This window comes from Scyliorhinus torazame, chromosome 2 (genome assembly GCF_047496885.1).
Source record: "Scyliorhinus torazame isolate Kashiwa2021f chromosome 2, sScyTor2.1, whole genome shotgun sequence".
Taxonomy (NCBI): domain Eukaryota; kingdom Metazoa; phylum Chordata; class Chondrichthyes; order Carcharhiniformes; family Scyliorhinidae; genus Scyliorhinus; species Scyliorhinus torazame.
In genome coordinates, this window is record NC_092708.1 from 142,872,753 (window position 1) to 142,886,203 (window position 13,451).

At 44.9% G+C, this 13,451-nt stretch overlaps 1 protein-coding gene across 1 annotated transcript in view; it reads left to right on the forward strand.

The window, feature by feature from the left end:
* itgav (integrin, alpha V) overlaps positions 1-13,451 on the forward strand; it is a 229,485-nt gene that overhangs the window by 115,564 nt on the left and 100,470 nt on the right. Inside the window, exon 12 of the mRNA XM_072477768.1 lies at positions 307-512. Within this exon, the coding sequence (XP_072333869.1) occupies positions 307-512 (206 nt within the window). The remainder of the gene's footprint in view (positions 1-306; positions 513-13,451) is intronic.

The following is a 13,451-nucleotide window of genomic DNA, read 5'->3' on the forward strand; positions in this document are numbered from 1 at the left end:
TTACTTGCTGAAGTACTGGAAGGTCATTGGTCTTGGAGTCATGGTTGAGGATGAAATTAGGAATAAAAAGCACTATTATTCTGCAATGTGAAATGTGTGAATTCTCTAGAGCTCATTGTTTAGCCTAAAATAGATTATTTTTTATTGACTGTCAACACATTTGAGTGCTTTGGACTATATACTGTCATCACAAAATTACTACTGTTCCTTTTAAGTGCATTGAGAACAAATACTTTTTGTAGCTACATGGTAATGCTCTAAGCAATTATATCTCCAGTATTTTAATGCTGATGTTCTGTCTTCTAGACTTGATGACCTTTTGGTTGGAGCACCTCTTTACATGGTTCGTGGTTCTGATGGGAAGTATAGAGAAGTGGGACAGGTGTATGTTTATCTACAAGGTGTCTCAATGCGCTTCACAAATTCCCAAAAGCTGACTGGCACAGACACCTATGCCAGGTTTGGGTCTTCAATTGCACCTCTCGGAGACCTTGATCAAGATGGTTATAATGGTGTGTAATTTTTATTTACTTGCTTGTTTAATTAGAATGTCCTGTGGACTTTGGCAGGGGTGTGGAGGAGGATGAAATTGTATGAATAGACCATATCTCATTGACATGCACCATTTCAGATGTGCATGCTAATGGGAGTATCATGTATTTTACAATCTTCTTGGAATCCGCCAGTCAAAACAAAATGTAATTTCACAACTTTCCCTCTTTCTGTTTTGTAAAGATAATATATTATATTGATCTACACTGGTGGCATGGTTGTACCTCATCTGGGACATTGGAAAATCTGAAGAGGAGACAATTAACCTATTTTGCAGCAGGATTATGTTGCCCAGGCTGTGCTTGGTTCACTATAGGCTCATGCTTGTCATATTGCTGGTGTGCAGTGCTTCCTTTTTAAAGGTGTGAAAGTAATGTTCATTCAGGGAACGTTAATTGAGAGTAGGGGAAGTTCCCAATTTTGCAACTTGTGTTCTCTGATCCATATATGCAACATCATTGAAAGTCCATTAGAAATAGATGAATGTGCAAATTTATTCCTTGGCCATTTGCCGGGATATTCCGCTCCCATTTTTCTCGGTCGTGTTTGCCGATGGGAGTGGAAAATCTTGAAAAATGTCCAAATAGTGTTTAATCCCGACGTAAACATGTGACGCAGTTGTCCTCTTCCCCCCTGCCAATGATATAGTATCTTTGCCCCCACCAATGACTTAGCACCTTTCCAATGTTGGGAAAATAATTTCCATACGTTAGCATATAATTATCAGGACTCTACCACTGAATCATCCAAGAACGCGCCCCCTCCCCCCGTAAGAAAGGCCATTCAAATTGTTAGTAGAGCAGACCAGCATGCAGCCCGACTGGCTTCTCAATGCATGCAGCTGGCGACCAGACCTCCCAGAGAAGCTCAGATGAATACATCACTCGGGGGGGAGAAGGTCATACCTGGGTACTGCCACCTGGCACTGCTCCCTGTCAGTCGACTGGATGCATGATGGGGGGTTCCTGGAAGCATAATGGGGGGTTCCTGATGAACTATTGTGTTTTAGGACAGCCTTTGGAAATGGTGCGATGATCTTGCATAACTAAGTTGCAGGTGAGGCATACTCCACCAGAACCTGCCTTGCCAGTGTTATGTCGTGGGACCTGCCCCTTGAGGTTTTTGAGCGCAAGTCCTGAGCGATGCGACAGCAAAAGCCACTGTTGCTACTGGCGGCGTAAACATTAATTTTCCCGCCCGCTATCGGCCTTTGTTGATTTCCGGAAAAATTTTGCCCTTAGTTTCTTATAGTTATGCCTAGCTGAATTGGTAGAAATGTGAAACGGTGCACTCTTTCTTGTGGCTTACTTTTGTTGCATTTAGTTTGGTGCAAGGTTTTTTTGTCTGGCAAAGATTTCTCAGTCTTGGTCTTGAAAGCACCACTTGTTCAAATATCCACAGACTTCTGTGAGAGACTCCTGGATTTCTATAAACATTTGTGTGTAAAAGCACTTCCTGCTTTCCCTCCTAATAAATGGCATGGTTCTGATTTCAAGGTTCTGACCTCTTGTTCTCAATTTCCTCCACCAGGGGCAATAATTTTCTTTACCAACCCTACCAAATCCCTTTAACATTGTAAACACCTTGATCAGAGCACTCCTTAATCTTCCATACTCAGGGCAATACAAGACAGGGTTATGCAATCTGTCCTCATAAGCCCTGGTTTCCTTCTGCAAATAAGAGCTCATCCAATATTTGATGCCAGGCCTCCTGTATATTTTAAACAATAGCCTTGAAACAAGAATCATACCCTGAGACCAAGTAGCACCTATGTTTCAACAGGGAAGTTGTCTCATAACTTTTACTTAAAATCCAACCTGCAAACTTTTTGTATAACAATGATGATGCTCTTGCTAGTGGAGGAAAGATGTGTTTTTTTTAGTTCCGTGTGTTGCATTTGTATGCAACTCGCTCCTTTTTAAATTGCTTTGCATGTCATGGTGGACTGGCCATCACACAAAGTAGTGCTGTACCATCAAGTTACTGATGCTCTGATTGGAAGGTACAAAGGGATTTTTTATTTTGTAAAGGAATATGACCATCAGCAGGAGAGCACCGTGCACATGTCCTGAGTAGTTACGTTCCTAAGAGTGCATGGCTATTTGGGCCCTTTTCAGAAATGCAAACAATATTGTCAAATAGGACGAGGCTCCATAAAATTTAAAATAAGTTTATTTGGCCATCGCTCTGCATTATGGATGTACTTTAGTAGTTGCCATAATACATTTATTCTCTGTTAGTAATATTGATTGGTGAAATATCAACATTGGATAATTTGGATCCTGAAGGAGAAGTAGCTTTTGAGCTGTAGCTTGCGACACTGCTTCAAAATCGATGAACTGTGGCTGAAAGAAAATGTAGAACCATAGAATAGTTACAGCATAGGGGGAGGCTATTTGGCCCATTGTGCCTATGCCAGCTCTCTGGAATAGAGGCACATCCTTCCATAACAAAACAAATAGAGTTGGTAGGCTGAAGCAAAGATTCTTCTGCTGTTTGGACTGATGTACAATCTTAAAAGATATTTAAAGTCAAAGGGTGAAATTTTCCTAAAAATTGGCAATGTGTCAAGTTCTGACTGAAAGCCAGCCTATTTCTCCCCAGGAGAACAGCCAGCTTTTCATTCCAGATATTCGGACACTTTGTCAAAAAAAAGCACGGTGTGTATTTTGCACAATCATTCTGGTGGGGCGGGGCATGATGGAGCTATCAAATCCGGCTCCACAGAGACCTTTTTAAAAAGGGCACCCCAATCTCAAAGTGAAAGGACACGGGGCACTGCGGGCAGACAAGGGGTAGATTCCCAACCTTAGAAGACAAAGGGGGCAACCTCGCCCCACCACTCTGTTCGAGTCACCCCTCTCCCCCACACTGTGTAGGTATGAGGGCAACTAGCTCCCCCCCGCCCCCAAATCCCGTCCCGTCCCATGGGGTTCCCTAGAGGATCTGCCCCATCAGTGCCAATCTGGCTCTGCCAACCTGGCATTGCCAGGGTGATGTGCCAGGGCACTGCCCTGCCATTGCGCTCACCACTTATAACCCCTCAGCGTGGCCATCACAACAGGTTTCTGTTTTTGGAAACCAATAGTGAGTCCCACCGTGTAACCACCCTGGAAGCAACGGCATTTGGCTGTTTAAGAATAATTACATTTAGTAATTTTAATGGTAATCAGGGTCACACCCTCGCTGGCCGTGACCCTGATTACGTTGCCACTTGCGGGTGAGGAGTGGGGGTGAGGAAGATCTCAAACTTGACATCTCACCACCAGAAGTCCTATTATGGCCCTCTCACGAGAGTTAGCGGCCATAATGGGATTTGCGCTTGCAGCGAACAGGCCCAGAAAATCACTGCCGAAGTGATGTGCTAAACCCTGCATAGTTATAGGGCAGGATTCTCCGTTGCCCGATGCTAAAATCATAATCGGCGATCAGGCGGTGAATCGATTCCAATGCCGGAATTGGGGCCGGCACCGGTTTGACGCCGGTTTCCGATTGTCCGGTGTCATCGTGAGATATTTGTGGAGCCTCCTCCTCCAGTGAGCTGTTTAATTGTCCACCACCATTCATGGTTGGTTGTGTAGGACTACAGAGCTTAGATCAGATGCGTTCATTGTGCAATCACTTAGCTCTGTCTATTACTTGCTGTTTATGGTGTTTGGCACCTGTGTCGTAGCTTCACCAGGTCGACACCTCATTTTTCGGTATGCCTGATGTTGCTCCTGGCATGCTATCCTGCACTCTTCATTTAACCAGAGTTGATCCCCTGGCTTGGTGGTAATGGTAGAATGGGGGTTATGCCGGGATATGATGTTGCAGATTGTGGTTGAATACAATTCTGCTGATGGCCCACAGCGTCTCCTGAATGCCCAGTCATGAGCTGCTAGATCTTTTCGAAGTCTGTCCCATTTAGCACGGTGGTAGTGCCACACAACACGATGGAGGGTACCCTCAATGTGAAGGTGGGACTTTGTCTATTATCTGATTCCTTAACTTTTTTTTTTTAAAGAGTACCCAATTCTTTTTTTTTTCCAATTAAGGGGCAATTTAGGGTGACCAATTCACCTACCCTGCACATCTTTTTGGGTTGTGGGGGTGAGACCCACACAGACACAAAGAGAATGTGCAAACTCCATAAGTTCATAAGATATAGGGACAGATTTAGGCCATTGGGCCCATCGGGTCTGCTCCGCCATTCTATCATGGCTGATATATTCCTCACCTGCTACCTACAATGTTACAGACCAAGAGCTGTTACAAATCAGCCAGAGCATCTCCTCCCTAGAACACATGACCTAGGAGCAGGAGTAGGCAATTTAGCCTCCCAAACCTAACACCCTCAATATGACCATGGTTGATCCCATCCTGGCCTCAACTCCACCGTCCTGCCCCTTCTCCATAACCTTTCAAGCCTTTACTAATTAAAAATTTGTCTAACTCCTCCTTAAATTTACTCACTGTCCCTGCATCCACCACAGATTCACAACCCTTTGGGAGAAGTAGTTTTTCCTCAAATCTGTTTTAAATTTGATACCTCTTCTTCTAAGATTATAACCTTTCATTTTAGAATGCCCCACAAGAGGAAGCATCAGCTCCATGTCTACTTTATCCATACCTTTTAGCATCTTGTATATTTCAATTAGATCCCCCCTCATTCTTCTAAACTCGAGAGAATATAGGCCTAAATTGTTCAACCTCTCCTCGTACGACAAACCCCTCATCTCTGGAATTAGTGAACCTCCTCTGAACTGCCTCCAATGCCACTACATCTTTCTTCAAATAAGGGGACCAAAACTGTGCACAATTCTCCAGGTGCGATCTTACCAATTATAGTTGCACCAACACTTACTTACCTTTATACTCAACTCCTTTTGCTATAAATGCCAACATTCCATTTGCTTTCTTTATTATCCGCTGCACCTGCATGCTCATTTTCTGTGACTCATGCACGAGGACACCCAGATCTCTCTGCATTCGGAGCACCCCAAAGTCTCTCCCCATTTAGATAATAAGTTGCCTTTCCATTTTTTCGACCAAAATGAATGACCTCATACTTATCCACGTTAATCTCCATCTGCCACATTTTGGCCCACACTCCTAACCTATCTATATCTGTTTGTAAGGTTCTTATTTCCTCATTGCAACTTACTGCCCCATCTATTTTTGTGTTTTCTGCAAATTTGGCTATAGATCCTTCTATCCCTGTGTCCAAATGGTTAATATAGATTGTAAATAGCTGGGGCCCAAGATCCAGACCCTGTGGCACCCCACTAGTTACATCTTGCCATCCAGAAAAAGACCCATTTATCCCGACTCTCTGTCTCCTGTCCGTCAGCCAGTCTTCTATCCAAGCTAATAGGTTACCCCTAATCCCATGCGATTTCACCTTGTGAATTAACCTTCTGCGCGGCACCTTATCAAACGCCTTCCGCAAGTCCAGATATATTACATCTACTGGATCCCCATTATCCACTTTACTTGTTACATCTTCGAAGAGCTCATGCAAATTAGTCAAACATGATTTGCCCGTCATAAAACAATGCTGAGTCTGATGGACAGCGCTTTGGCTTTCCAAATGTCCTGGCATTACGTCCTTGATAATTGATTCTAATAATTTTCCAACAACAGATGTTAAACTAACTGGTCTGTAATTTCCCACGTTCTGCCTCCCTTCCTTTTTGCATAAGCATTAGCATCTTTCCAATCCACTGGAATCTTTCCCACGTCCATGGAATTTTGGAATATCATAACTAATGGATCCACTATCTCTGCTGCCACTTCCTTTAACTCCCGAGGAAGTAGGCCATCAAGCCCTGGGTACTTGTCAGCCCTCAATCCAAGAGTTTGTTGAGTACCGTTTCCCTATTGATGTTGATTGTTCCACGTTCACCCTTTCTATTACCTCTGAATTGTCCGTTCCTGTAGGAATGCTATTAGTGTCCTCCACCGTGAAATCTGAGGCAAAGTATTGATTTAGCATCATTGCCATTTCTGTGTTCCTCATCAGTTAACTCATCAGTTTCCTCTTCCAAGGGATCAACATTCACCTTAGCGACTCTCTTCCCTTTTATGTACCTGTAGAAGCTTTTGCTATCCTTTTTGATTTTCTGTGCTGGGTTTTTTTTCGTAATCTACCGTAGCTTTTTAAAATTACTTTTTTTAGTATTCCTTTGTTTACGTTTGAAAGTTTCTGAATCTCCCACTGGCCTTTGCAATATGATATAACTTAGTTTTTATCTTTATAATGTCCTTGACCTCCTTGTTTAGCCATGGATGTTTTTTACCCCTCTTACCATCTTTCTTCCTCACTGGGATATATTTTACTTGTGAGGAATTGAGTATCGCCTTAAACAACTGCCATTGCTCATCAGCTGTCCCACCTTTTAGCCTCCCTGCCCAGTCTATACGGGTCAAATCTGTCCTCAAGACTATGTAATTTCCCTTGTTTAATTCCAGAACACGAGTGTGGGACTCCACTTTCTCGCCCCCAAACTGAATCTTGGGCTTTACCGTACTATGGTCACTACTCCCCAGTGGATCCTTAACTATGAGGTCATTAATTAATCCCTCCTCATTACAGAATACCAAATCGAGAGTGGCCTCCTCCCTGGTTGGTTCCCCAACTTGCTGTTCCAGAAAACAATCTCTAACACATTCAATGAACTCTGCCTCCAGGCTACCCTTTACCAATTTGATTCCTCCAGTCTATGTCCATATTAAAACCACCCATTATTTTTGCCATAACTTTCTTGCAAGCCCTCAATATTTCCTCATTTATACTGTGCTCCACTGTAGAACTACTGTTTGGGGACAGATAGATTACTCCTACCAAGGACTTCTTCCCTTTGTTAATCCTTATTTCTACCCAGACTGATTCAACATCTTGATCTCCAGTGCTTATGTCATTTTTCATTACAGCACTGATCCCTTCCCTCACCAGCAGGACTACGCCGCCTCCTTTTCCTTTTTCCCGAAATCGCGTTCATCACGTGGGCGGAGAATGGCCGTTTACCCAGAATTCGAGACCGCCGCCGCTGAAGCGATTCTCAGAATCACTCGCACGTGATCTACACGGCGCGGGTAGCGGGCCATTGACAGAGGCTCCCCCCGTGATTCTCCGCCCAAAGCTGGCTGAGTTCTCGACGGATTGGACTCAGTCTGCGGCTGCCCTGGTGGGGGGCAGGGGAATCGATCACCTGGGGGAGGGCCTCATGGACCGCCAGTGGAGCAATCGGGCAGCACGGACCGCGGGCGCGCCGATCCGGGGGGGGCCTACATTTTTGATGATGGTCCGCCATCTCGCATGGCGCAGCCACCGCAGTCCACTGCCGTGCGCATGCGCGGACTCTCGACCAGAAGTGGGGGCCCCGTATCCGCAGTCAAAGCTGCGGGGAAGCACTCCGTGGCCCTGCTAGCCCCCTGCAGGTAGGAGAATCAATCAGGACTTTCTTAAGGAAAGTCCAGAGTGAAATGCCAGCGTTTTTACATTGGCATGGGGACATAGTCCCATTTTTGGAGAATCCAGCCCCCCATCTTTCCGAAATACTGCGCACCCTTGGATATTCAATTCACAGACCAGGTCTCCCTCTAACCACGTTTCAGTAATCCCCACCAAGTCTTAACCTTTAGTTTCTATTTGCGTCGTCAGTTCATTAATGTTGTTACGAATGCTTCTTGTATTTAGATACAAAGCTTTTAAATTTGTTTTACTGTTGGATTTCCCTACTCTTCTATAATTCCTTGGTGCATAAAGACAATCACCTGTTCTGTCCCTCACTTTTGTTTTCTGGTAACAATCCACCACATTGCTAACCTGCACTCTTACCTCCTCCATACGGACAGTGACCCGGGGCCAGGATTGAACCCGGATCTTCGACGGCGTGAGGCAGCAGTGCTAACCACTGCACCACCATGCTGCCCCTAAACTATTATCTGATTCCTAATTCCCACTTTGACTTGCTCCAACCTCATATGTATAATATATACACACACACAAGACCAACATCACACAGAGGGGAGGAGAAGGGTGAAAATAATAAAGATGAAAGTCAAAAGATAAGAGTCTTTGTTTCAGATGGTTGTTTCAAAACCCTTCTCCTCTTCAAACTTTGCTTTCAGTTCAAGGATTTCACTGTAGATTCATTCAGGTCTCTAGGTTCAAAAATACATCAACTCACAGCCTTTTGTGGAGAGAGAGAGGCAGGGAGGGAGTGAGAGAGAGAAAACAGAGAAGAGAGAGAGACCCTGAGTGTCTAGGATACAAACTGAGCTCCTTGGGTCTCTGAACATCACTCCACTCAGTCAGTATCCAATCACCACCTGTTTCTGGGCCACCAATTCATTGGCCACCAGTCAATCAATTGAACCGAGTCCCACCCCATCTCTCAGATGCTGAGAAGTCTGGGTCTTGTCCAAAGCTAACAGCACCATATACTATTTTGTAACTTCTTGAATTCCTCCTTGTCTCTGCTGCTTGACTTAAAGATACATGTCCATTAAGTATTCATGGATAAAAATGATACCAGCAAAAATAAAGGGGAAATAAGAGAATCAAACGAAAGGAGTCTTCATTCCATACACAAGAGTATCTTCTCCCTAACCTCAGCCACCGAACATGCATATACCTTCATCTTATGGTAATGAAATGTTTCCAGTACAGATGTACCCTCTATGCAATGATAAAATACAAATTAAGTTTTTTTTTTTTAAACCCTAAGTGTTTTGTATATTTTTGAGAAATTTTTTCCTCTGCCACTAAAGGTGGGTAGAAGTAATGTTTTCATCCCTGTTATTAATGGACAGATTTCAATGAAACATGGTACACAGATAGGGTATGGCCCAAGGAAGATCTGATTAGATTTCGGTGAAAATGCAGATCATTTCCTGATACTTTTTCAAAGGATATATTAACAGTAGAAGATAGGACATTATTTTTGAATGTTGTAAGTTTAATTTATAATATTATTGATTGTTTTAGTATATTGGGTGAAATTGTATGGTCCTGTCACAGTGAGGCGGGGCCGTAAAATGTGGTGAGCTGTTCAAAGGTTCAAAGGCCTTCGGTGGGATTGGAAGAACCTACTGGCGGGAAGGACCGTAAAGTTCTACCCATTGGCTCAGCTGCTGTGGTGCAATTTGTCACAGCTGTCAAAATGTGAACAGAGTTTTTAGAGCAGGTTGTTGGATGTGGATTGGCTGAAGCCTCCTCAGTGAAATGGAAGCTCTTCGTAAAAATATTTATTTTTTCAGGTTTACAGTTACAACACATCAACCAGGCAGGAAAAAAACATCAAGGAAGAGCTGTGTAATTGTAATAACACTGAGTTAATACAGCATGGTAGAAGAATGCACTCTCCTGAGTGCTCTCTTCACTTGTTTCCCCTTATTCTTCTCCCCTTCCTCCTTCTGTTTATATTCCTCCTCTTCCCTAGTTCCTTTTCCTCCCTTTTATTCTGGTTCTCAGATAAATTTTGAAACATCCTGACGATTTCTTCATAGAATTGTACAGCGCATCAAAGATCCAATCATCCATTGTTTCCATGCCAGGGCTTTGAAAGAGCTTCTCTGTAATTTAACATAAGTCATCCTGTAAGTGTGACTGACATGTGTCAGATTCTGTATATAGTTCTCAGTTGATGTCTGCACACCTTGGGCGAGATTCTCCGACCCCCCGCCGGGTCGGAGAATCGCCGGGGCTGGTGTGAATCCCGCCCCCGCCGGTTGCCGAAGTCTCCGGCACCGGATATTCAGCGGGGGCGGGAATCGCGGCGCGCCGGTTGGCGGACCCCCCCGCTCGATTCTCCGGCCCAGATGGGCCGAAGTCCCGCCGCTAAAATGCCTGTCCCGCCGGTGTAAATTAAACCACCTACCTTACCGGCGGGACAAGGCGGCGCGGGCGGGCTCCAGGGTCCTGGGGGGGCGCGGGGCGATCTAGCCCCGGGGGGTGCCCCCACGGTGGCCTGGCCCGCGATCGGGGCCCACCGATCCGCGGGCGGGCCTGTGCCGTGGGGGCACTCTTTCCCTTCCACCTCCGCCACGGTCTCCACCATGGCGGAGGCAGAAGAGACTCTCTCCACTGCGCATGCGCGGGAATGCCGTCAGCGCACGCTGACGCTCCCGCGCATGCGCCGCCCGGAGATGTCATTTCCGCGCCAGCTGGCAGGGCACCAAAGGCCTTTTCCGCCAGCTGGCAGGGCGGAAATTCGTCCGGCGCCGACCTAGCCCCTCAAGGTTGGGGCTCGGCCCCCAAAGATGCGGAGCATTCCGCACATTTGGGGCGGCGCGATGCCCGTCTGATTTGCGCCATTTTGGGCGCCAGTCGGCGGACATCGCGCCGTTTCCGGAGAATTGCGCCCCTTGTTCTCCTAACTGATTCCAGGTACAATCTCTGTAAAATATTGGGTTTATCTCATTTCGATCAGTTACAGTAGTTTTCTGTAATAGGCTATTTTGTGGAAGTATACCACAACATTTTCAGCATGCTATTTAGTTTTAAAAGCTGGTGGAATGAATCCAGCTTACATGGCACAGTGGTTAGAACTGCTGCCTCACAGAGGCAGGAATGCGGGTTCAATTCCGACCTCGGGTGACTGTTTGGAGTTTCCACATTCTCCCTGTGTCGGCATGGGTTTCCTCCGGGTGCTCCGGTTTCCTCCCACAGCCCAAAGATGTGCAGGTTAGGTGGATTGGCCAAATTAATTGCCCCTGTGTCCAAAGGTTAGGTGGGGTTACGGAATCGGGGGAGTGGACATAGGTAAGATGGTCTTTCAAAGGTTGAGTGCATATGCGATGGGCCAAACAGTCTCCTTCTGCACTGTAGGGATTCTGTGATTGCTAGTTAATTATTATGCAATATTCTTCATAAATGCCACCCTGCAACAACTCAAAATTCTGGACTTTGTAAACCGAATAATGGACAGCACTGCAGTAGACTATAGGAACAGGGCAACTTGTTGACTTTGCACTGGGGTTTTGACAGTAATTGTCAGGGATGTTTTAAAATGAAGGAAAGTTCATGGACATTCCCAAAGTTGTGACATTTGGTCAGTGTGGTTGTTACTACTTAGAAAACTCTTGAAACAAACTAACCACTAAAGTCTTACTGCCTGGAGATTATGACAGCTGACTGGCTATCACTATAACATCAACAATAACTGTCATGAGTCTGCTGTTATTTCTGAATATGCATTGCGAATACCATTAAAATCTACAAAAATAGCCAGTGTTCTCGATCTTACTGGTTATTGAGAATTACTGAGTGTGCATGTGAGGGCAGATTAGGAATGGATGTGATCTCATGTGTGATTAAATTATCTTAATTAAATGGCAGTATGAGACTGGCAAATGTGACCGTGACAGTATACCTCAATAAACAGTCAACATACTCGGGAGAAAGGAAGTGGAATAAATTAGACATGGGTGAGCAGGAAAACCCTACAGCAATGTTTTTTAATATATATATTTTTAGGCCTCTATCCTCCTGGTTCAGAATGATGGAATTAGTAAATGCACTATATTATTGAGTGCCTAATAAAAATAACTGTGGTACCTTTGAATTTAATCTTCAACGGGCCCTGGTAAGGCAGCATCTGGAATATTATGTGCAGTTTTGGTCTCCTTCGGAAGGATGTTCTAGCTATAGATGGAATGCAGCGAAGGTTTACCAGACTGATTCCTGGGATGATAAGACTGATGTACGAGGAGAAATTGAATCCGTTAGGATTGTATTTGCGGGGGGCAGCACGGTGGCGCAGTGGTTAGCATTGCTGCCTCATGGTGCAGAGGTCGCAGGTTTGATCCTGGCTCTGGGTCACTGTCCGTGTGGAATTTGCACATTCTCCCCATGTTTGTGTGGGTTCTGCCTCCACAACCCAAAGATGTGCAGGATAGGTGGATTGGCCATGCTAAATTGTCTCTTAAGTGAAAAAAATGAATTGGGTACTCTAAATTTATTTTGAAAAAGGATTGTATTCGCTGGAGCTCAGATGAATGAGGGGGGAATCTCATCGAAACCTATAAAATTCGAACAGGACTGGGCAGGGTGGATGCAGGAAGGATGTTCCCGATAGTGGGTGTGTCCAGAACCAAAGGCCACAGTCTGAGGATACTGGGAGATCATTTAGGACAGAGATGAGTAGAAATATCTTCTCCCAGAGAGTGCTGAGCCTGTGGAACGCATTACCACAGGAATAGTTGAGTCGAAAACATTGTATAGTTACAAGAAGCAGTTAGATATAGCACTTGGGGCAAAGGGCATCAAAGGATATGGGGGAAAGCGGGATTAGGCTATTGAGTTGGATGATCAGCCATGATCATAATGAGTGGAGGAGCGGCTTGAAGGGACGAATAACCTCCTCCTGTTCCTACTTTTTCTATATTTCTACCCTTTGGGAATTCTTCTGCCACAATGGGAGCAATATGCAATGCAGCTGAATTACTTACTGTCCACGGCAGTACATCTGCTGGTTTAGCACAGTGGGCTAAACAGTTGGCTTGTAATGCAGAACAATGCCAGCAGCGCGGGTTCAATTCCTGTACCGGCCTCCCCGAACAGGTGCCGGAATGTGGCGACTAGGGGCTTTTCACAGTAACCTCATTTGAAGCCTACTTGTGACAATAGCGATTATTATTAAAGTCTTACAGGTTTATTTTGAATCACTAGCTTTCAGAGCGCAGCTCCTTCCACCTGAGCTAATGATTCAAAACAAACCTGTTACATCTGGAGTAAGGCAGATGTTTCTGCATGTCAGTCACCTTTTTAATGCCTTGACTGGTTTGGTTTGGTTCTGTTCCAATAAAAATAGAGATACTTCAGAATCTCGAAGTATCCCACAACAGATGTTGCTTATAACATTTTTGCCAGTTTGTGGGTGTTCTTTTACAACTTGCTTCGTTTAACTTTG